The sequence below is a fragment of the Neophocaena asiaeorientalis genome, unplaced genomic scaffold (genome assembly GCF_003031525.2).
Source record: "Neophocaena asiaeorientalis asiaeorientalis breed wild unplaced genomic scaffold, Neophocaena_asiaeorientalis_V1.1 scaffold5, whole genome shotgun sequence".
Lineage (NCBI taxonomy): Eukaryota > Metazoa > Chordata > Mammalia > Artiodactyla > Phocoenidae > Neophocaena > Neophocaena asiaeorientalis.
In genome coordinates this window covers 1,249,722-1,273,755 of record NW_020174698.1, presented here as the reverse complement: position 1 = coordinate 1,273,755, position 24,034 = coordinate 1,249,722, and the positions used below count along the sequence as shown (strand labels likewise).

General features: G+C 42.2%; 1 protein-coding gene across 4 annotated transcripts in view; it reads right to left on the bottom strand.

The window, feature by feature from the left end:
• The window catches only part of MAP7 (microtubule associated protein 7), a 163,765-nt gene extending 143,852 nt beyond the window's left edge, over nucleotides 1-19,913 (bottom strand). For 2 of the 4 annotated variants that reach the window (XM_024759109.1, XM_024759108.1), the window contains exon 1: nucleotides 19,710-19,912. In XM_024759109.1, coding sequence (XP_024614877.1) covers nucleotides 19,710-19,776 — 67 coding nt within the window. In that variant the 5' untranslated portion in view covers nucleotides 19,777-19,912. Of the gene's footprint in view, nucleotides 1-19,279; nucleotides 19,300-19,709 lie in introns of those variants that run through there. The other 2 variants (XM_024759111.1, XM_024759112.1) reach the window with 2 other exon arrangements.
• Nucleotides 19,914-24,034: the final 4,121 nt, after the last annotated feature.

Genomic DNA, 24,034 nt, shown 5'->3' with positions numbered 1-24,034 from the left:
AATTCACTATCCTCTCGGTACCTCAGTTTTCTCTGTAAAATTGCGGTGATGACATTTGTCTCATAGGATTAGGGGCAAGGATTGAATGATGGTGGTGCTATAGCAGTAAGAAGTACTTAATAAATAGCAGCTGCTTTAATTATATCTTATAATACATTGTTGTAACTAGTTCAATTTTGCTTCATAATTATTTAAGGTGTTTCCAGTTCAACTGTCAATTCCATCAAGGGACACTTCTGCTTTTTATCTACTTATACTGCCCAGTCTCGGACTGGAAATGTACTAAACGGTTAGCAAATCCCTGCTGGAAAAAAAAACAGATAAGTCTTCAGAAATCTTTCCCTACAAAGGCTGGGAGATTTAATTAAGTTAACATGTTTAGATTTGTGGCTTAGAGAAACACAGGAAATTTCATATATGGAGTTTATTTAAAATCATGTTAACCTGTGATATAGGCATTTGGAATAAAAGACTGGAAAACGAGCTGAATGGGTCTGAGAAGGCATCTGAACCATCATTTTACACACGAGGAGGCTGAGGTCCACGAAGTGGAGTTTCTTGCCCAAGTCAAATGTTAGTTGGCAGCAAGTCTATGATGAAAATTTAGATTCTCTTCTTCCTACTCCAGTTCTTCTCCTTCTGACAAATACTTGGCCTACAAGGTTTAGAATCCTAGATCCCTCTTCAACTTCTACAGAGATGGCAAGATGTGGAGAGGAAAGGAAAGGGAGGATCCATGCCTTGAAATAAACAGTGGATACAAACTGGTTAATGTATTTCCATAACCTTCTGTAAATGGTAAACTTTTTTCTGAATTAAATAATTTTTCATTTCCTATTTATTTTTCTTGAATCAGATGATCAATAAACACAGGCCAATTATCACACATAAACATATTTATGAAATATTTTCAAATCTACTTTAGTTTCTTTTATTTCTAGAGAATCAGGCTAGTACTTACAAAAGCAACATACATACAAAGTATAGTTGAAACTACCTTTTGGTAGAGAAAATGAAAATCAGTGTCTCGGGCAAATAACAGATTTCATTCAGAAATATTCCTCATCCAAGTACAGCTAACAGCTTCTGATCATCTCCATTGAGTTTAATAAAAGTATTACTGAAAGAAATCAAGAAAAAGGGACCTTTCTCTCCACCTTCCAAATAAAAAAATGAAAATGATAATATTTATACATTGTCCTAGGATGACAACAAAAATCCTTCCCAAGAGAGGTTTTTGAAAAGCAAAGTGGGCGCTCAAATTCAAATGACCTCTGCAGAAGATGTCCATTCCATTACTTTCAAGGATGGCCTCAGTCGTTTTATGGAGAAATGCAACAGCAAAGCAAATACTACTTAGCGTTTAAGTTGTCCAGAGAAGATTACAAATTTCGGGAAGGAGTGCTCCTTGAGGTCTGTGGCTGCACTCAAGGCACCCAGCAGAATGAAGGTCCCGGGGAAGAGAGATCACAGGACAGCCCAGCTCTACCACCCAGTCCAGGCAATCGATGGTTTTCTGCTTCTGTTAACTTCAGTGGAATACCCCTCAGTGACACAGACCGAATTTTTCATGCTCTAGCCTGAGGGTCTCCTGGAGAATTTTGATTTGTCTCAAAATCTGAAAACCACCAAAATGGCTGTTTTGCTTTGTTTTTAAAAGAATACGAGTTATACTTAAAATCATTTATTGGGGGAAACAAAAGGCTACCAAAGGAGGTCAGAGGTTGCCACCATCATGTAACCCATAAGGCAAGGAAGCCTCAAGAATAGGAATATAATAGCCCGTCACCTGGGAACATGTTCAACTTTATGTCTGACGCTGTGCTAGGTGCGTTAGATATGTTATCTTTGTTAGTTACAATAACCCCAAAAGAGAGGAGTTACCACCTGACAGATCAGGAAACTGAGGCTTAGAGAGGTTCAAGTTAACACAGCTGGTTAAATCACTGGGTCAGGATTAAACCTAGGCCCATCTGCTCTAACGCCAAGATGGTTTCATCCTGCTGCCCTGTCAATCCTGACTCCAGCACCAACTAACTGCATCTCAGTCACAGCTGGGACTAGTCACAGGGAAGCAAACAGCTCAAGATCAAATAATCATAATAAAGGATTCTTTTCCTACCCATGAAGTACACATTTCTTACCTCATTTAAGACATGAAAACATTTGAGATTAGTTTCTTAAATGCTCAAACCCAGCCTTTAACAGATACAGGGGTTAAGTTATATAATTCCAGGACTGCTGTGGCTTGATCCCTGTAGGGGCAGAGCTTGGGGCTATAGTCTTCTCCTTTTTACATTCTGACCCCAAATAAAAGCAAATGTGGAAAGGGGGATAGTGAGACCTTAAATTTAAATATCCCCAGAAGTAAAACGAATACCACTGTGAATTTCTTTACTGTTCCTCAGCACGAATAAGTGTTTCCAGTGTGGCACAATCGCCTTTGCATGCTGCCTGCAGATACAAGAGCTTAATTCAGTTCTCATGGGAATTGGGGCAGGTAGACTTCCGAGAGTCAACCAGGTTTTGCAATTGTTTTGTTTAAATTGTTAAAATAGCAAGTGATATAGTAACAGAGACCTTGTGTAAACGAGAGAAATGAGACACTGCCTGGCGCAAAAGGGTAGATTTTTACAACTAGCCTGGCTTTGTACAGAAAATAAATGTTTCAGAACAATCACAAAATGTACTCGCAATCATAGGTGGAAAGTGGTACCACTCATCACTGCTATGAACCAAACAGGTCAACAGGCCCTTGAGCAGCTGCTGTTCCCACCCCACCCACAGCCCCACTCCCTTAGTACACAATGAATTTATGTCTGTCCTTCTACCCTGGCTGCCTGGCACCAACCCATGCACATGAAACCGAGTTAAACTTGCTGATCTAGCAGGGAAGTCAGCTCATGACTTGGGCCTTGCTGTCACGATGTTAAATGAAAGACTAAATACATGTAGGCACACGCATCCGAACATACACCTTCAGGCTTCTGTTCACATTTATGCTTCCTAAGCTTTTATTTTGTGACCATAAAACTGGAAAATAGCATAGCCCCTGAGTGCATTTAAGAATATCCTCTTGCAAAGAGAAATCTGTTTAACCAGTGAGAAAGCATACCTAGATTTTTCTTTCTACAGGCCTAGTGAGCTTTACAGAAACATTACTGAAATGGTAAAGAGGCTGATTTGTACTAATCAAGTGCTGTAGTTGAAAACAAAAATTATTACTGCTGGATTGAATGGTCAGTCACTGGGAAATTACAGTTCTACATCCATATTAGTTAGTTACTTTTCAATGGGGCCCAGGAGTATCAAAATGCCTTCCCACATTTCTATATTACAGGAGATGATTAATTCTTCAAAACTACTGGACTTCAGTCATCTTTTAAATGCTCTATGCATCTCCCCCAAAGTAAGCTGCAATGTCCTTCTAGTAGGAGTTTTAGAAATCCACGTGTTAACGTAATATTTTTTAAAACCTCAGCATCGTTTGAAAATGACAAAGCCAGCATACGTTGACATGAACTCGAACAACCCCTAGGGAACAAAGGGTCCCAGCAGGTTCTTTGCCATCCCCATTCTTGAAGGTAAAGGGCTCCCTTACAGTTTCCTAGGATGACGCCACTTCCGGACGGCTTGTGGCAATAAAGGCATAATATTCTCCCATAGCTTCCGATAGGCTCTGCTGGACAAAGAAATACTCACAAAGGCAGACTGACACTTTGAAAGGAAAATAAAGCAGGTTTGCTTTGATCTTCCTTACCACCTTTTGTTAACAGGCTTATAAGAAAAACAGTAAATACCACCCCAGTAGTGACGTGCCATCAACCAAGAAGTACCAGGTCCCTGCCGTGCCTTTTATAACATTTCTATAAATCTTTGCTGCACGAACACTTCGTGGTGCTAGCAGGGTCCGCTTTCCCATGTCTGCTCTGCCATAAACAAATCTAAGACCTCCAGGGTTCGGTTATCCGAATGCAAGGTGTGGACACTAAGTCTTCCTGAAAACTCTTTCCTAAACATTATGTATCACTAGCTAAGTTGCAAATATTATAAAAACGCCACATTAAACTTGAACCCAGTAACATATGCTAGAATGCCTTTAGGGCCTCCGGTTCATTATTCTCAGTGATAATACTTTATTAATGTACATTACATGGACTTCTGAATTCCTTGACCAAAGTTAAAATGTGCACAGAAGCTCCTTTCCTCTAATAGCAACACCCTTATTAGTTTAGACGTGCAACTTTACAGATTCAAAATGAGGCACAGAAATCAATCACTGGATCCAACAGAAGAATCAGATGCCCAGGGTAGTGTTTCTAAAAGTTACCTAATCCATCATTGGTCTGTGAGCAAGTTACATGTTTAATTTTTGAGCCGCACAATTAGAAAGATAAGAAATGGGTTCCCTGTCTTGCTTTAGGACTGGGAAAATGTCCAGGATGCGAGATGAGGTGCTTTGGAGGATGACGCTGGAGGGCAGGCAGCAGCCAAGTCATATAATTGTTCTCCCACCAAAGACAAGGAGTCACTGAGGGGTGCTGATGACTAAACATGTGATCCAGACAGGCCAGTCTGGCAGCTGGTGTCGGATGGGTTGGAAGGGAGAAGGAGTGAGACTTAAGAAAAACTTGTCACATAATAACTTGGTCCAGGTGGAGAAAAGAGATCTCAACCGGTGGCTGGGGAGACAGAAGGCAAAAGACAGGAAGACAAGAATCATTCATTCACTCACGGCTTTTGTTGTTGTTTTAAACAGGTATTCCCCGGCATGTGGAAGACTTATTTCAGGGGAATGAGCACGGATACCAAATGCCCTCAACAGTCCAAATAAAAGTTGTGAAGCGAGCAGTGGGAAGGAAAGGAGGTTAATGTTCTTATAAAAGATTCAGACGAGAACGAGGGCTTTACATCTGTAGATAAAACAAAGCTGAGAGATGGCTAGAATCAGGACCAAAATTATCTAACAGACTGAAATAATGGACTATAGCTAAAAAGATTAATTTAGTTGTGATAACTACGAACACCTCTTATTGCATTAAAAAGGAACAACTGCACGGGTACAAAGTGAAGACCTACCCAAGCTTTAGCAGATACAAGGAAGGAGGGCCCTCGGACAGTAAGCTCACTACACTTCAGTGTGATGAGGCAGTAAAAATCCTAACAGCATCATGGGCGGTATCAGCAGAGAGCCAGCATGCTGAGTCAGCGGAACAAGCCTTCTTTATTTTTTGGTCCTCACATCACATGGTCTGAGCTAGATATTTCCAATGGGATGATAAATTAGAACATATTCAGAAGAGAACCTAGGAGTTATCGTAAAGATCCTAAGCCATAACACAGGAGGGTTGTTTGAAAGAAAGTACATTTTCTCTAGAGAAAATAAGACTCTGGAAGAATAAAATAAATGAATTAAAGGTTAACTTTCAGTGTAGTTCAAGAAGAGAGACTGAGGTCCGGTGACTGGAAGTTACCGGAATGTAACGAGCTGTGTTTTCCATCACTGAGGACTGCCGTGCACAAACACTGATCTGGGGCAATGTGTTGGATTAACGCACTGTGTACAGGTTGGATTTTTAGACTCTAGAGTCCCTTCTGATCCTGAGATTCCGTGACCTGGTGAAAATGGAAACTAGAGTTATATCCCCATGGGAAAACAGTCAGGCAGAAAGAAAAAGCCTGAGAGATTCAGATAGCCCTTTTCCTTGCAGTCACTGTATCTCTATACTTAAAACTTCACAGGGCTTCACTTTGTGGGAAGCTCTGCAGTTGTATTGTTTTACTCATTCGACTGATGCCCCCCAGAGGTTTTAGACGTAAAGCTAAATAATGAAAACAATGTGTTTCCCATGTGTTTCCGTGGGTGTTTTGGATAAAAGAGGCCCACGCTACAATTTCTGCACCTGCAGCTTGCAGGCCTCTCTCCTCTCCTACCCACCCACAAATTAATGAAAACATACTGTGTGAAAAACTCTGGGGAAGAGGGGATAAAGGTGAATCAGATATACAGGTTTCCCTTAATGGCAGAATTTATTATGGATGGCTCACTGTGGCTACATGACTTGAGAGATGAGATCTAAAGGTTTGGAGTGAAAAGCAATTAAGTATAAACCAATTCAGTGTATTACTTTATGGACATTTTAAGAAGAACGATAGTCCTAAGTCTTTCGGTCAGTAAAAACACACATAGTAATTTGTCGTGGGCAATATGCACAGAGAGAAGATTTTTGTCATGATTTTAAAGACACTGACGCGTTACTGTTGGTTAAATTTAAACATGTTTTACCTGCAGAAATTCTCTCACAAATAACCTGCAATAACTTGACATGCATATCCTTTTGGACACTTCCTTATGTACATATTAAAACGTTTGTTGCGTTCTCCAAAAATGTGTCCGTATATTTCTGTACCTGCAGTGTAGTAAAGGTTTAGATGAAACCCCATAATTATAGTGGCATACTGTCACGTAGGTTTCAATCAGCAAAATAAACAGTGCAGCTCAGAAAAAAAAAAAAAAAAAAAAAAATTGGAGAGGCCAAGAACAATGTGTTTCAGACTGTACTGAGACTTCCCTCCAATCCTTATCCTTTGCTGCTCTGCTGCTCTTCCCAATTCATTCTCCGAAAACTAAAACTGACATCAATTACGATTTTCCCTCCAATTTAGGAAGGCTTAATAACCTCTTTTTACCTTTAGATTAAAATTTTCTCTCTTAAAAAGTAATCTAAGTGTTTTGAATATTTCTGGGGCAAACCCTTGATTTTCTTTCTAAGGGTCAACGTATCATGGTCAGGGTTCTCCAGACACAGAACACAGAATAAAAAAAAAAAACAAAAAAACACAGAATAGTACTTTTGGTTCTGTGTCTCTGGAGAAAAATACATAAAATGTATATAAAGAGATTTATTTTAAGGAAAAATAGCTGCTGCGATTGTGGAGGCTGGCCCAAAATTGTAGGGAAGGTCAGTAGGCTAAAACTCAGGCATGATTTCTATATTATAGCCTTGAGGCAAAATTCCTCCTTCTCTGGGAAACCCCTGAAGGCCTTCAATGATTGGATCAGGCCCCCTAGATTATCGAAGGTAATCTATTTTACTTAAAGTCAACTGACTGTAAATGTTAATCATATCTGCAAAATACCTACACAGCAACATCTAGCCTAGTGTTTGACCAAACAACTGGGCACTGTAGCCTAGCCAGGTTGACACATATAATTAACCATCTCTGTCAGTGACCCCAGAGAGATCCAGACACTCTATCCCACACTGAAATCAACATGCTGCAAATGAAAGCATGCCAGTCAAAGGTCTATGTGTCAATGATCATAACCTTCATTGAACAGGCCGGATACTATCTACTCAAATCATTTCCCAATAATGCAATGCTCTGTTAAAATAATATTCATAAACTGGGGACAGGACACCTCAGAGTAGACCTATTAAATCCCCCTATATATTTTCACCAATGATCTGTCACTGAGAAGCCAATACCGTTTGGCTTCAAAGCATCAAATAAACCCTTTTTATCATTATAAGAACTAAGCAGTCTGGTTGTCTCAACATTAAATGGTTTAGAAAGTACAGAAAAGAACGTTAAAAGAAATCCTTCCCACTGTTTCAATTAGAAGAAACTATAGTATGTAGATATATGGATGAGGGGATGGTGAAATAAAACATGTTTTTCATGAGAAGGTAAATGAGGTACTAAACTTTATACATTTATTGACTTATTTGTTAATTAGAACCAACTCTGACTAAAGAAGAATTATACAATTCTCTGGCATAGTTCTGAAATCAGCCTAGAGGAAAGCAGTGACTAACAGAAATGCTAAATTATATGATCAGGGTGGGTAGATTTGAGGTTTGGTCATTTTCATTCAGTGAAGGCCCACACTGAAAAGGATTAGCACATCCATTGTAACTGTCAGCAACCAACCAGAACACCAAAAACCTTAAATTATACAGGTAAGGAGAAGTATACTTGGGGTTAGCAAGCCCAGAAGCGTTTAATATTTGCAACTGCTAAGCCAAAGATGTTCCTAGTGCAACAATAATCACTTTTTAATAAAAGATACGAAGCATTAATTTCCATGTAGATACTACTAGCAACCCAGTTCGTTTGTTGGTAAATATAGCTTCTTTTAATCTTGCCTGACCTAGGGCCATCGAGATTTTAGGGGGCTCTTATATAGAAATAAATAACATCTCAGAAGGATGAACATGTTGATAAGGACACTTAGGGCGCCCCAAACCTCATCTCTAATACCTTTTACCTTTCATATTCGTGTTCTAAGCCCTTGCTTTAAAACTCATGCAAACTTCAGACAGGCAACTGAGGAAGGATTATAATGCCAAAGACTTGGCGAACTTCCTAAACCACCACAAATGGACCATTTTACCTTTTATCATAAGGCAAAACGGCTACACTTCCACCGTTGAAGGTACTAAAATCTTTGATGTGCTTAAAAAAAAAAAAAGGTTGTTCCAAACACATGCAATATTGCAGTAAAGGAATCAAAGTCATAATAAAAAATCTCTCCTCCCTCCCAATTTTCTTTTGCTAGAGACAGTACTAGCTGGTTTCCATACAGGCAGAGAGGAAGAGACTTGCCCTGAAACCCCTAAAACAAGAAGCACCCCCTCCCCGCTTAGAGCCCAGAGTCAGGCTGCTTCCAGCCCACTGGAAAAAGACCTTGTTCTTGTTTTCTGTTTACAAACAAGAAGAGGGTGGTTTTTGTTTAGTTTGGTTTAAACCAGAGCTGTTTGTTTTAAAAACAATTGCAATGATGCAAATTGTTCCATGAACAGGTTTCCAGATAGGTACATCAATATAGAAAACGATTTGCTCTGTACAGCAAGAAGTCACTGCACACTTCACAGCTAGTGTGGAACTCGACTTCACAGGTGTCTAAAGGCCGTACGCCGAGTCCTACTTCTGAAACAGGAGCCAGATGTAGAACAAACACCCTTTTTCTCCTTCCGACATTCTGTGCTCCTCCTCTTCCAAAACCTTCTTCAATGAAACCCTGCCCGCCTTCACAATGACATGTGATTCTAATCACATATATGGTTTAGGATTTGTGTTGCACAAGTTGGTGGATGATTGGGACCATTTTTTTTTTTTTCCTCCATTCTCAGCGAGTAGCAGGCAAACGTTGAACCAGATCGGTTTGTAAATAAATGGGATGACATTCTCAAAGCTGAGTACTTCGGTTACAGCTGGACCACCAAGAATTCAATCAGAAATGCCAATCTAGTGTTCTTTCCTGTGAGGATTCATTGGATAAGATTATGGGGTTTTTCTATTCAAAGGCATTTGCCCTCTCATAGGTCTCCTGGACTAAAAATGGCTCCAGCTCCCTTTTCTCTATTTTAACGCTTCCCTTCTACTGTAGAGCTATTTCTTCTACTTGTACTTCCTGATACTCTGCCGGGGACTTATGCAAAGTCACCGTACAAAGCATGAGGATGTATCTTTTTATATACACAATGAGGGGATCTTCACAGTTTGTGAAACTTCTCATGAAAGTTTGTGGAAGGCAAGCTGTATATGCTTCGAATTTTTCTCGTAGAGAAACATTCAGTGAAGTGACAGTGACTTGTGACGGAAATAACAGACCTGGCAAGTCCATCTTTTTGGTTTAAAAAGAATGGAAGTCTGTCTTTCATTTAAAGTGCAATAATTCTGTAGCAATCATACTTTAAGAACTTAAAACTTAGAACGATGATATAGTAATAAAAAACACTTTTGAATACCATAAAAATGAAACAAAAATAAGGCAAGAAGGGCTGACCTGGGCGTCCAACTCAATTACACCAGAATCCACGAATCTCACAGGCCAGTGTGTAGCAAGCTACTACTGGAAGGTTTTGTGCATCATTTTGACAGGTGGAAAGCACCATTGTGCTTTGATGATGCTTCCCATACCTGAGCCAAGCCAATGGTCCTGTGATCACAGCTGCAGTCAGGCCTAAATCAGCATTACATTTGTATTCTCATTACGGAGACTTACAATTATAAATAAAAATTTGCTTAAGGGAGAAATTTAGCATGCCAGGGTACGTCCACAGTTTCAGTGACGCAGTACCAATCCTTAATAATCAGGACCACAATAATTATAACACTTCATGCTGACGCTGTGTCAGGCACTTATCTATGTACGTTACATGCATCAACTCATTTAATCCTCACCCTGTGAGGCTGGTACCATTATCTCTGTTTTAAAAAGGAAGAAACTGAGGAAGATGAATGGTCAAATGACTTGCCCAACATCCCTTAGGTTGTGTGTCGGGAGCGGGGAAGAGATTGCAACCCAAGCGGTCAGACCCCAGAGTCCCAGCACAACGTAATAGTTTAGCATTATCCCTAACTAACTTGGTAGTCAATTTTTGAGACCTATAGCTTCACACGTGCTCAGTTTCAGTATAATCTTGAGGGGGAAAAAAAAAAGAATTAAAGATACTTTCTCCAGGGATCACAGCCATTCCATCTCCCCTACTGCCCTTTTCCTTTTGGTCCTGGATTTTTACAGCTGTGCAGACGTCAGCTGCAAGGAGAAAAGAGGAAACCAGTTCTGCCAAAGGTAAACTCTCCCTGGAAGGGCTCTAAATCACAATGGATGGCACCACAAAACCTCACAAGCACACACAAATGCAATTCAGAAGTGCGTCTAGAAGTTCTGACACACAGAGCCAGAGATATTCACGTGAGGTGATGTTCAAAGCCATAGATGTGAATAATACCGCTGAGAAAAAATGCAAAGTGAGAAGAGCAGAGGTTACAAGACTGAGCCTTCGGTAGAGTAATATCTAATGATGAGAAAGAAGAGAGGCGAAGGAAGGAAAGTTTAGCCCAGAGGGTATTAGCATCAGTGCAGGCAGAAGGCGGAAGGGGAGAGCATCACGGTGAAGGTCATCCTTGTGTCAAGTATTTACAGACAGAAGAAACAAGGGCTGGTCTCCAAAGCCAGGCATCTGGTGATTAGAGTTCATGGGTCACCATGAAAATCTCTGGGAAAAGTATATAATTTTCTACAAAGAGAACCCTTTAATTATCTATCCGAAACTGACCTTTCCTTGTTTTGAGGAGGGGGGAGAGGAAGGCAGTGTAACAACAAAGCAAAGTAGACAAAAAGAAAGCTAACTACCTAACATTTTGTCTACCTGAACATATTCAGACATAAAAGTGCATAAATATGTCCTGGAATATATGTGTACATAATACTTGGCTATTCAAGTGGACTCATACCCATATTCACTTCTACCTTTCCTTCAAAAAAAATTACTGGGTAAAATAAGAGATAATGTGAGTAAACTCACTAGATTGGGGGCAGTAGCCGTTACGATTTTCCAGGTGGTTTTTATAAGATATACTGGACACCTCCGAATCAAACCTAAGGTCAAATGGAAGAGCACTAAATAGGAAATGGATCTAAAGTAGTTTTCGACCTTGACTCCACACTGCAACCACCTGGGGAATTTAAAAAATACTGCCACCTGGCTCCCACCCCTAGAGATCCTCAGATAATTGCCTAGGGTGCGGCGCAGGCATCCAGATATTAAAAGGCCCCCAGGTGATTTTTCACTCACTGCCAAGATTGAGAAGCAATGATCTGAACCAGTGATGCTCCAGCACACGACCTCAATAATCGGTTCAACAACATAACCGTATGGCCAAGGAGAGAGCTATATTCAACTGAACCCATCAGGACTGTGGGGTGTACTAATTTAGAGCATCTACCATGAACAGAAACCAATCCAGGAGGAATGCAGGAAGCATGCAACCAGGCCCTGTTTGGTGTCTCTGCCACACTAAAGAGTCTGGTCAGGAGCTTCTGGGAAACAGAGGCCTGGATTAAAATCTTGAAAAGCAGCCCGGTATATTTACTGTAGTCAATTATGCACATTACTGCCACCAAAACAGGCCTTGTGTTGGGTTGTGGGAACACTAAAAGAAGGGGGGTTTCCTTCCAGAACTTCACCTTGGAATTTAAACTCTTCCTAGAATATAGCTTCTTTTCTACTTTAAACGGTGTCAGGGATACAAGTTTTATACGTGGAAGGTTACGCCATAGTAAGTAGTAATGCTTCTGTTTACCAGAAAGCCAACTCCAAAAAGGAGGCTTTAATAGCATTAAAAAAGGCACAAAAGAAATTTTAACATATCCCAAATCTCAATACTCTATACTTAAATATACACAGTTTTACTAACAATGCTTGCAAAGCCCAGTTCACATATACCAAATGCATTTCACTCAGCTTCCTTTCTGCTTAGTTTTGCATCCCTACATTCATCTGCACTATCTGGTCAGGTGTGTCCATTGTCGGCATTTTCTCACAATTCTCTCTCACACCTGCCTCTGTAGGAGCTTTCAAGGATGAGGAACTGCTGAGTGCAGTGAATTCTTGTTGTCAAAAATATATTACTCTTCAAATCAAAATTCAAAGTGGCACTTATTAAAAGAAAATCTTATAGATTTTCTCAACTGGCTATTTCTCAAATATACTAAGGAGAACAGTAAACAAATAGAGAAAAACCATCTGATGCCATTTAAATTTGTGAACTATAAGTCAGAGCATTTTCAAGAGTTAATGAAGAGGGGACTTCGCTGGCAGTCCAGTGGTTAAGGATCCAAGCTTCCAGTGCAGGGTAAGCAGGTTCAATCCCTGGTCAGGGAACCAAGATCCCATGTGCTGCATGGCACAGCCAAAAATAAATAAAATAAAATGTGATATGGTTTAAAAAAAATTTTTTTAAAGAGTTAATGAAGAGGAAGAAAGCACTGACCCACTGAAGAGCTAGACAAACTTTAAAACTTGATTTTCTATGGATAAAGAAGATGTGATTATCTATCTGCATATAATATATATATATATATCTACACACAATGGAATATTACTCAGCCATAAAAAGGAATGAAATAATGCCATTTGCAGCAACATGGATGCAACTAGAGATTATCATACTAAGTGAAGTAAGTCAGAAAGAGAAAGACAAATACCATATGATATCACTTATATGTGAAATCTATAATATACCACAAATGAACCTATCTACAAAACAGAAACAGACTCACAAAGAGAAGAGACTTGTGGTTGCCAAGGGGTGGGATTGGGGAGGGATGGACTGGGGGTTTGGGGTTAGTAGATGCAAACTATTACATATAGAATGGATAAACAAGGTCCTACTGTATAGCACTGGGAACTATATTCAATATCATTGGGATAAACCATAATGGAAAAGAACATAAAAAAGAATGTATATATGTGTATACTGAGTGTGCTGTACAGCAGAAATTAACAAAACATTGTAAATCAACTATACTTCAATAAAAATTTTTTAAAAATGGATTTTCTAGAAAAAAGTAAGCCTGAACATCATACACATTTAGCACATAGAAACTTAGACCATGCTCAGTGATTAAATGTCCAAAGACATTATCAAGACTTTTTACAAAGCTCTGCAAGTACACTTCAGTAACTGAGAACAGATACTAAGTACTGGGTTTGACAACATAAATTCTGCCAACAAAGAGTAATCCAGACAATAAAACAAATTATACCATCAATATTTCTAGCTTCCTAACTGCAAAAAACACCAAAAAAGTTATTTCCAAATTCTGGAAAGCCGTATCTCAAGGGATTAGAAGACAGACATTAAAGAGGAGAAGAGAATTTGGACTGGCATGGGATGTGGTGGATGACAGCACTTCTGTTCATAATCAACTTCAGAATGCAGACTCCACAAGAAATAAATACTATGGGGATAAAAAAGAATAAAGAAGTCAATGACATTAGAGCCAAATAAAAGCTCCACATTATACCCGGGCTCTGGGAGCAACTCTACCTCCACAAGTTTTCCTAGTTTAAGTGAGCATCATTTAGCGTCCCTAAGGGCACTATTTTACTTTGAGGTGATTACATTGCTTTACTAAAAGAACTTGGTGAAATGGCTAAAAAACAAAACTAAACATAACAACATCAAGTGTTGGCAAGGATGCAGAGCAAGTAAGACTCACATACATTGCTCGTAGGAATGCAAGATTGCACAGCCATTCCAGGGAACAGTTCATCAGTTTCTTATAAACATACACTTACATATGAGTCAGCAACTCCACTCCCAGGTATTTCCCTTAGATAAATAAGAAAAACCTGTACATAAATGTTTACAGCAGCATTACTTATATCATCAAAGGCTGGAAATAACCCAATGTTTCTCAATGGGTGGATGGATTAATCTGTGGGACTTCCTTACAACTGGCAAACTGCCACCAATAAATACTGATACACAAAACACGTCTGAATCTCAAATGCATTATGCTAAGTGAAAAAAATTCAGACTCAAAAGTCTATGTGAGAAGATGTGGTACATATATACAATGGAACATTACTCAGCCAAAAGGAATGAAATTGGGTCATCTGTAGAGCCGTGGATGGATCTAGAGTCTGTCATACAGAATGAAAGTCAGAAAGAGAAAAGCAGATACCGTATGCTAACACATAGACATGGAATCTAGAAAAATGGTACAGATGAACCAGTTTGCAAGGCAGAAATAGAGACACAGATGTAGAGAACAAACATATGGACACCAAGGTGGGGAAAGCTGGGGGGGTATGAACTGGGAGATTGGGATTGACATGTATACACTAATATGTATAAAATAGATAACTAATAAGAACCTGCTGTATAAAAAAATTAAATTTAAAAGTCTACGTGTATGATTCCACTTTTATGACACTCTGGAAGAGGCAGAACTAGGATGGTGAACAGATCAGTGGTTGCCAGGCGTTAAGGATAGGAGAACCTGATTGCAGAGGGGTGGCATGAGGGAATTCTCTGGGACAAGAGAACTCTTCCGGATCTTTATCATAGTGGTGGTTACATGACTATACATGCGACAAAACAATGAATTGTACACCCCCCAAGGCAGTAAACTGTATGCAAATTAAAAAGTTTTAATTAGAAAAATTTCAAAGGGGGACTTCCCTGGTGGCACAGTGGTTAAGAATCCACCTGCCAATGCAGGGGACGTGGGTTCGAGCCCTGGTCTGGGAAGATCCCACATGCCACGGAGCAACTAAGCCCTAGAGTCACAACTAGAGCCCGCATGCCACAACTACTGAAGCCCACGTGCCTAGAGCCCGTGCTCCGGAACAAGAGAAGCCACTGCAATGAGAAGCCTGCGCACCGCAATGAAGAGTAGCTCCCGCTCACCGCAACTAGAGAAAGCCCACGCGCAGGAACGAAAACCCAGTGCAGCCAATAAATAATAAATAAATAAATAAATTTTAAAAAGAAAAATTTCAAGGATTTGACATTTTTCCTTTCACCAGTGAACTTTATGGAGGATCTTTTAAATTGGCTACCCTTACTTTCCAACTGCTAGTCTATTAATCACATAATCTGCTACATACCCTGAAATGCCTCTTCTGGGGGTGATCAGTGACTACTCGGTAACCACGCCAATGGTTTTTTTCCTCCTCTTCACTCTCTGAATCCTTGACCTCCTCGTCCCTCTCCCTTGGCAGGTATGGCATTGCTCAATTACGCTTTTCCTGACTTTCTGGCTTTTCCACCTTCTTTGTTGGTTCTTCCCCCTCCTGTGCTTGAAGTGTTGTCTCATCCCCTTTCCATTTTTCTTTCAAAACTCTCCTCACTCTCATGGCTTCAATCATGTTCCCCTTATGCAATGAATCCCAGAGTCCCAACCTGTTTTTCTCCTTATTCCCATCCTTCCATGTGCCCATTAGACATTTCTACTTACACGTCCCCCTTGCATCTCAAATCTCCATGTTTAAAGCAGAGGTTTTTCTAGTTCTCCTACCAAAACCAGGTCCTCTTCATGACTATTTTCACGCCACCCTTAAACCAATGAGCCAAACTTAAACCTGGTGTATAATATTATATGTCAACTTTTTACCTGCATCCTTTGACACATGCCTCTGTAGAATCTTGAATTAATCATTCTCTTCCCATTTCCACTGCCACGCCATAGTGCTGGCCCAACGCCTGCCCAGAAGACTTCTGCAGGAACTTCAAAGCCAGTCTGTATGTAGCTGAATGTGTCCTGCTTAAATCCCTCCTCTAGTCTACACGGCTACTTCAAAATGAGGATCACATGGGTAGAATACCGATCACCTCGCTATCACCAGAGATTTGGCTAATTTGCCTGGTTATGCCTCATGTTCCTCATACACTCTCCCCTTCCCCTGCCCTGTGATGCCCTTCCCAAAGCGGCAAAAATCAATCAAGGGAATGACTTCCCTAGATGAAGGGACCATGCATTCTGCAGGAATTATCTATTTCCAAATTTTTTAATTTGGAAAAATGCAGTGAAGGGTCATGATCCAGATCACAAAAAAGGCCCATGTTGTTCCAATGCACTGCCTGCTAAAGAGAGAAAAAGCCCAGTTCCAGGTTCTATGTCATTTTCCCCAAAGGAGTAGCAACAGAATTCACAGATTATAGGTATTAACTTATTCCCTCTGCATGAAAGTGTGCTCTTATGAGTTAGTCAAAAGCAGCTTTAACTTTGGTCTTAATTCAGTAGGCTTTTTGAAAGGAAGTTATTAAATTGAGAAATTACCTCTGCCCACTTTCACAGCTCTAGGCACCAGCATAAGATTAAGTACACAAAGCCCCGGCAGAGGCAATTTCGTGAATTTCAATCTGTTACTCAAAATAATAATTAAAAAAGGACTTGACATCCTCTAGTGGTGAAATTGAAAACTTGTTTCCAAGTCAATTATTCTTCTCAGTTCTTGCCTACCTTTCGTTATTGAAATATATGTGGAAAGAACTGTTCATTCTCAAGAAAAATTTAAAAAATCGCCGTAAAGAATGTGACTTGACTACCTTTGAATAGAAAATATATACTGACAGAAACAGCTTTTAAATGTTGAAAGAAATATGATTTTTATATGCTACCTTTCAATATTCTTAACAAATGTCTCATTTTATAGGTCATATACTGCCAATTTTCAACCCATCCTTGATACACACACATACATATGTATATGATTATGAACACATTACAGGTGTTTTTTTAAAATTTTTTTGTGGTACGCGGGCCTCTCACTGTTGTGGCCTCTCCCGTTGCGGAGCACAGGCTCCGGACGCGCAGCCCCAGCGGCCGTGGCTCACAGGCCTAGCCGCTCCGCAGCAAGTGGGATCTTCCCGGACCGGGGCACGAACCTGTGTCCCCTGCATCGGCAGGCGCACTCTCAACCACTGTGCCACCAGGGAAGCCCTACAGGTGTTATTTTTATAATCACCTGAGATTCTAAACTAAATTGCCCTAAAATTAGACCACAGTCTTTGCACATGGACAGAAAACCTAAGAGAGACATTTAAGAATGTGTCCTACCACCTAACAACCAGTTCTAAAAAGGGAATAAAATGAATCCCTCAACAAATGTTGCCATTTGAGGTGGCAATTTTCACCTGTTGATGGTAATAAAAGACAGAAATCCGCACCCCACTCCCAAAAAACCCACCTCAATACAATCCTGTAATTGTAAAAGAAAATAATGACTTGCAGCATTTGAATGTTATAATGTACAATATGTCCATAAGAATAAAGTACTACATTGAAGTCTGATACTCAGGTATAGGTCACACGTCTTAAATACATGGAAAACTTCGTAAGTTGTTAAAATTCAAGCAGTCCTCACTTGTACACTCAAAATATCGCTACCTAGACTTAAATATATATATATTTTTCACCTTTCTTCTTTCTTTGACACCTGCTCACACAGGTGCTCTGAGCACGAAAAACCTTAATAGTAATCCAGGGCTAGAAAAATAGGAAAAAGATGTGAGCCGGAAATAAGTTTTAGTTAAATTAGAAAGTACAATTATTCGAAAGACCATCTATAAAATTTGTCCCTTGGAAACTGGAGTTTCTAGGTAGAGATGTGGAAGAATTGTTTTCTATGAAGGAGACGGCAGCCAATTAAATTGCTCTCTTCATAAAGAAAATATTTCACTGACAGCCACAGGGTTGATTTGTAGGTTAATTGTTAGAAGCATGACCACCAGTTCGTTAGTTAACATGCTTGGGCACTGAATAAGCTAGTTTGTAGTTCACTTACATCGGAACAACTTGTTCACGTGCAGATTCTAGGAAGTGTTTATTTATTTATTTATTTGAGCAAAAACTACTGTGTACAGAAGCAGTTTTTTTGTTTTTTTTCCTTTGTGGGGATTAGGCACCAAACCATTTATATTCTCAATGAGGATGCTGCCCTCCTGCTGCCTTCTCTTGGGGGACCGTAACCCTAAGCACCCAGCTTCTCAAGTTCCCTAAAGCAATTACAAAGGCACGTCCTCTAAGCCACCCGTTCCCCACCCCAAACGAAAATAATGACCTGCCAACCTTTCAAACATTTTAAGACAAAATAAACCACCCTACAGGAAATAGCGTGACTTCAAAGTAAACAAGTTCAAGATTCCTTGTCTTAACCTCAGGTATTTTGGCTGGAGGGATTAAGTCTTTAGTCTTTAGGTGCCCAAACTCTACCTAGCAGAACAGATACACCATTTGCAAATACTCTTATAGCTTTCTTGGACCTTTCACATTAAAATAAGCATACCTTCTAAGTCAATACCTCTTTTTTGAGGGTGGGGGAAGTCTTACATTTAGATAACAATTGTTTCCAGTTATGTGTAAGCAGAAAACACAACACAGTTTGGGAGCCTGCAATTTGAATGTCTTTTTAAAATAAGAAACTGCCTCACCGCCCCCATCCCAAGTGTAGGAAGGTACCAGAAACAGTTTACTGGCCAAGAATAGAAGAGGGGAGTAGGAGACAGGAGTGGATCTGCAAGAAAAAACTATCGCGAGGGGGAAAATCGGCTGCATATAGTAAAATGGGGGAGGGGAGGACTTAATGCTCTTGGAGATGTGAGCTCCTGCCCCTGCCTCTGGCGTGGAAGTTGGGAAGAGGGGGTTCCTCGACACAGCGCCCTGATGAGCCGAGCCACCGTTCCTGCCTTGGGTTGGTGCACGGACTAAAAACATGAACGCCGAGGACCCTTGTTTCAAGTCAACGAATCTCTGAGCCCTCCCCAGCACCTGCAGGCCCCCATCACCCTGCAACCAGCCCCTGCCTCGCGACCCCAGATCTCAGAACTCTCGTGAGCCGGTCGTTAACTGCGGACCCCAGGGCAGCGGGCGGGCGCTGCTCACGCGCGACCATCGCGCCGGGCTACCCGGCACCCGGTGCGCCGGTTAAGGCCGGAGAGTTCGCGCAGAAAAGGGTGATCCTGCTAGCCGTACCTGGCCGAGGATTTTCCGGCTGACGGTTTGGTTTGGGGGATACGATTTTCCCATTCAATTGAATCAGATCCAGCCCGGCAGGTGGGAGAGGAGCGGCCAGCGTCTCTCCACTTCCTCCTCCCGCCCGCGCTTCCACCTGTTTGGGGTAAGTCGAGCTGGAGCGCAAGAGGGCCGGCCGGCACTGCAGCCGGGCGCCGGCGAACTTGGGCGCCGGGGCCGAGCAGCCGACGCGCGGAGGCGGAGGGCAAGCGGGCTTCGAGCCGGGGTACGCGGCGCGCCGAGCTGGCCTTTCCGGGCCGCAGCCGGGCGGGGGAGGGGAGCGCCGGCGCCCCGCGCGAGTCCCTCCCCCCACGCCCCTCTCGCCCCAGGCCGGCTCGCTCTTCCCGGCCCGAGCCCGCCGGACCACCACCTGCCCCCGCAGCTCAGTCACCTGTTTCGCTCTGCGCAGCGCCATCGCCGCCCGTGTGGCGGTCGCCGCCAACTCTCAGGTCCGCCATGGTGCTCCGATGACGCTCCTGGAGAGCCGCTCCGCCCTCTTCCTCGGCTTGGCTCCCGCCGGCCACCCCCCCTGCCGGGCCCCCGGCCCAGACAGGTGAACGCCGTCAGGGAAGGGCGGAGGAAGGAAGGAGCGAGCGCTCGCGAGCCCGAGGCGGCCTGGGCCCGGCGCGCGGGCGCGCCCCCTCGTGGGCAGGTGCGGCGTGGCAGCCACTCCGACCCACGCGGCTGGGTTTCCGCAACCAGAGAGCGGGCGGAGCCAGGCACCTGGGCCTCGAGCTTCAGGCCCCGGCTGCCCGCACCTCGAGGTCTGGAGGCGGGTCGGCGGCGCTTGGTGGCGCTATGAACTGGGACGGTCTGAGGATCAGTCAAAGTGAGGCGAGAGCGTGCGGACGCTCTATTCGTCTCTGAGCTCTGAAGCAGCCAGGTCAATGTTTGTTTCGCCAGGACTGGCGTTCATGCTGACAGCCGCCAAAGAGTATGATGCCACGTGGAAAGGCGAAGTACACGAGCTGGATTCCACACTGCGGTCCGGTCTCCATTCTGCGCTTTAGGACGCCATTGTTGATGACCTGTCTTTTCACCAGGCTTCTATATCTGATGAACCCCAGGGCACACAGCTTAATGAAACTTGTGCCCAGTGATGTGGCTTTTCTTATTCTTGATTTCCGGTTAGCAACTACCCTGTGACTCCTGTCTTGCTCCGGAAGACCAGGAAAAAAAGTTTCATTTTTTAAAGAAACATTATTAGCTGCGGAGAAACCAGTTTCTGCTTTAATAAGCAAATAAACAACAAGCAACAAAATGCTGAGGAAAAAAAAAGTAGCCTGTATAAATGGAAACATAAAGGAACAAAACTGAGGAGCGCTGAGTTCTGCCTCGTTACACAGAGATGTACTCCCACAGACTCGGTCGGCTGAACACAAACGGCAAGCTCCCGACAGTTTTAAACCCTTTCAAGGACTTCAGCAGAATCTAGTGGACACCCAAGCGTGCCTGAGAACAGTGTTGGATTTCTCGCTAGGGTGACAATTCTTACCATCCTTGCATGCACATCCTGCCACTCTGAGCCCAGCAGTGGACTGGTTTTGTTTGGTTTACTGGGTCACTGGCTGACTAGGTAGAAGTTTTGCTTAAGGGACCCTCGTGCTGTGGTTTGTAGTCATGGATTTTCCCTTAGTGCCATTTCTACAGTGGACTAGGCAAACTGATCATTTAGCAATATGATCTTCCTAAATCACATTCAAATAACTCTTATCACACTTCTAATCGATAAAAATGAAACACCAGGTGGGTGGAAGTAGTTTTAGACCTCAGCTTGGGCCCAAGCAAAGATATATTTTACTACATTGTCACCAGAGTTTAAGACACTTTCCTGTGAACATCAGAAAGACCCCCTTAGCTGAATTTTGAGAGTTGAATTCTCTGGAAGAACCTTGAGAAAAGGAGGTGATTTGTTTTCAAAAGGAGGTGTTTGTTTTCTGCTATACCATTTACTGAAGTAAACCAATGAGTTCTTTCTTTGACTCCCCACCCCCCAAAATATCGAAGACTAATTGGTGTTTTTATTTGTATGCGTGTTTGGTTTTGTGTGTGCTTATCCCTTCTCTCATTCTTTTGATAACTTATGTTTCAGTTTGTCACAAGTTACACAAAAATAAATGCAATAAGAAACACACCAAAATTCTTCACTTGGGCCCTGTACAGACTTTGCATTCCAAACCTCACGCGGTGTCTGTAACAGGGTGGACTGTTGCGTGAATGCAGGAATGGATGACGTCTGTTAAATGTCACACACCACCACGTTGTGCTTTCTGTTGTCCTTTACTTAGAACATGGAAGCCATCTGTCCTGAGCTCTCACATCCATCTCGGAATCTCACGGAATCATCATGACTCCCTTTCCTGGGGAAGAGCTGAACTTCCTGATGCCACCTCCTCCACTCCTGCCTCCTTTGAAACCCCATCCCCCCCTCCTCCCTGCTCCTCAAGTGCCTCCATTCAAGGCGCTCTGCCCCCAACAAATACATTTAGGAGTCTTTGATTCAGAACATTTCTTCCTTTGACTTCCACCCTCCCAATCTCTTGTCATCCATTTTGTTCACCAAAGGGTATACATGTGTGGACTCCAGCACCATCATCAGCTTATCATCTTTGTTTAACCAGCTGTGGTCTTTCTTACATGTCTATAAAAACTTTCTAAGTCAAAAAATCAAATAACCTGTTATTATTTTTTAATCCATCATTCCCTTAGACTTTCTGCAGCACTCGACCCTGATAGTGTTCCTCTTGGCTTACACCACTGGCCTGTTTTTTTTCGCATTCCTCTGTGACCAGTTCTTTTATCCTTTTGGGGACTTAAACTCCTCCTCCTTCTCGACTTGTCCCCAAACTTCCCTCCTCCCCAAATCTTAGGCCATAACCTTTCTGCTCTACTCTGTTTCTCACAGTCCTCATTTACTATTATCTCCATCCAAGTGACTCCTGAATCCAGAATCAATACTCTTGACCTCAGTCCTGACTTCCACCAATACATTCTCAATGGTCTCCGCACATTCTAGCACGATGCCCTGCCATTAATTCAACGTGTCCCAGACCAGCACCACCCCAAACTTGCCTGTTTTTGAATCCTTCTCTCACTCACATAGGCTCAACATCTATCCTTTCGTTTTCATTGTCAGCACTGCCCAAATCCGTGTTCCCAAATCTTGTCAATTCATTGTTCTGATTCCACCTTCTCAATTCCTATTGCTCTAACTCCTACTAGACCCTCATTCACATCTGAAACAGTCTCTGAACTGCTCTGTTCAATTTCCGTTCCCCCTAATTTACCCAACACAACTTCACCAGGTTAATCTTCTAATATACAGCTACTTTACACACACCCACTCCCTTGCTCAAAAACAACTGAGTCCCCGTTTCTACATAATTAAATACTAACTTCCCTTCCCTCCCTGACCACCCCCCAATCATATCCTGAGCTCTCTCCTATCCCATTTTCTACTTCTCATCTCTATAATTTATATTTCCAGCCAAGTAAGAATTTGAATGAGTTAAAATTTTTGTGTGCTTTAATGCAATATAAAGGTTGTTCACTTTCTCTAGAACACCTTGAAAATCTCTTTCTGCCTTTGTTCTTGGGGCTCTCTGCCCAGAGCGACTTCTCCAGTCCTGACTAATTTAATAATTCCTTCCTTCCAAGACCTCCTCAGTGAAGCCTGTTCCACCTGCCCAGGCTCCCAGCAAGCCTGTCCTCTGAACCTCTCCAGGGCCTTCTGAGCTTGCCACTTGTCCAGCCTTTAGTACAGACTAGATGTGATTTGTTACTGCAAACCTGTCTCTCCAACCTGATACGAATTACGTGGTGGCGGGGACTTTGTCTTCTCTTTCTCTATAGGTGTCCGTAAAGTCTGGAGCCATCAGTTATCTGATTTGTTGACAGACTGCAGATGTCCTTGATGACACACGTGCCTTACCTGCATTCTGAATTTGATGGGCTTCACGTATCTCTCTCCTGCTGTTACAGCGCCTCACACAGAGTAAGCATTCCAGTGGGTTCGCAGTAATTCCGCACTGTCACACCGTTTCATGTGACGGCTTGGGAATGAATGAAACAAAATATGCAATGACAGAATTGGGAGAGAGAGGTCAAAATGTGGTTAAAAAGAAACATTGGATCTACTTTTCCCAGCAAATTCCAGTTTTGTTTCTCTAATGAGACTGCCGCCAGCACCCATGCATAACTGTTTCGTTACAAACCATCTTTCTGGGTTCAGCTCTGGACCTTCACTTCTCTGTAAAGCCTTTCTTGACCCCCTCTGGAAGTTAGATGTAACTATAGCACTTACTACACATACTGTTCTTTTATTGTCTTGATTCCACGTCTGACAGTGAGCTTCAGGGCCAAGAACGGTGTCTTCTTCACGCACAGGATGCAGTGCCCAGTACGTATTTAATAAGTACTTTGGATGCAGTGCCCAGTACGTATTTAATAAGTACTTTGGAGTGAATAATGCGGTAACACTAGCAGGCAGCATTGCGGTGTTCACTACCTGCTAAGCATTGCACTATGCACCTCACCTGCATTATTTTATTTAAATCTTACCACAATCCCATGTTATCTCCCCCGTTTCAAATGAGGAAACTGAGACTTGGAGAGGTTAATTAGTTTGCCCAAGGTCACCAGTAAGTGGTAGTTTTGCTCCAGTTCTGCGTACTTAGACTCTTGCTGCACTAAATGAACACTGAATAGTAACCATCT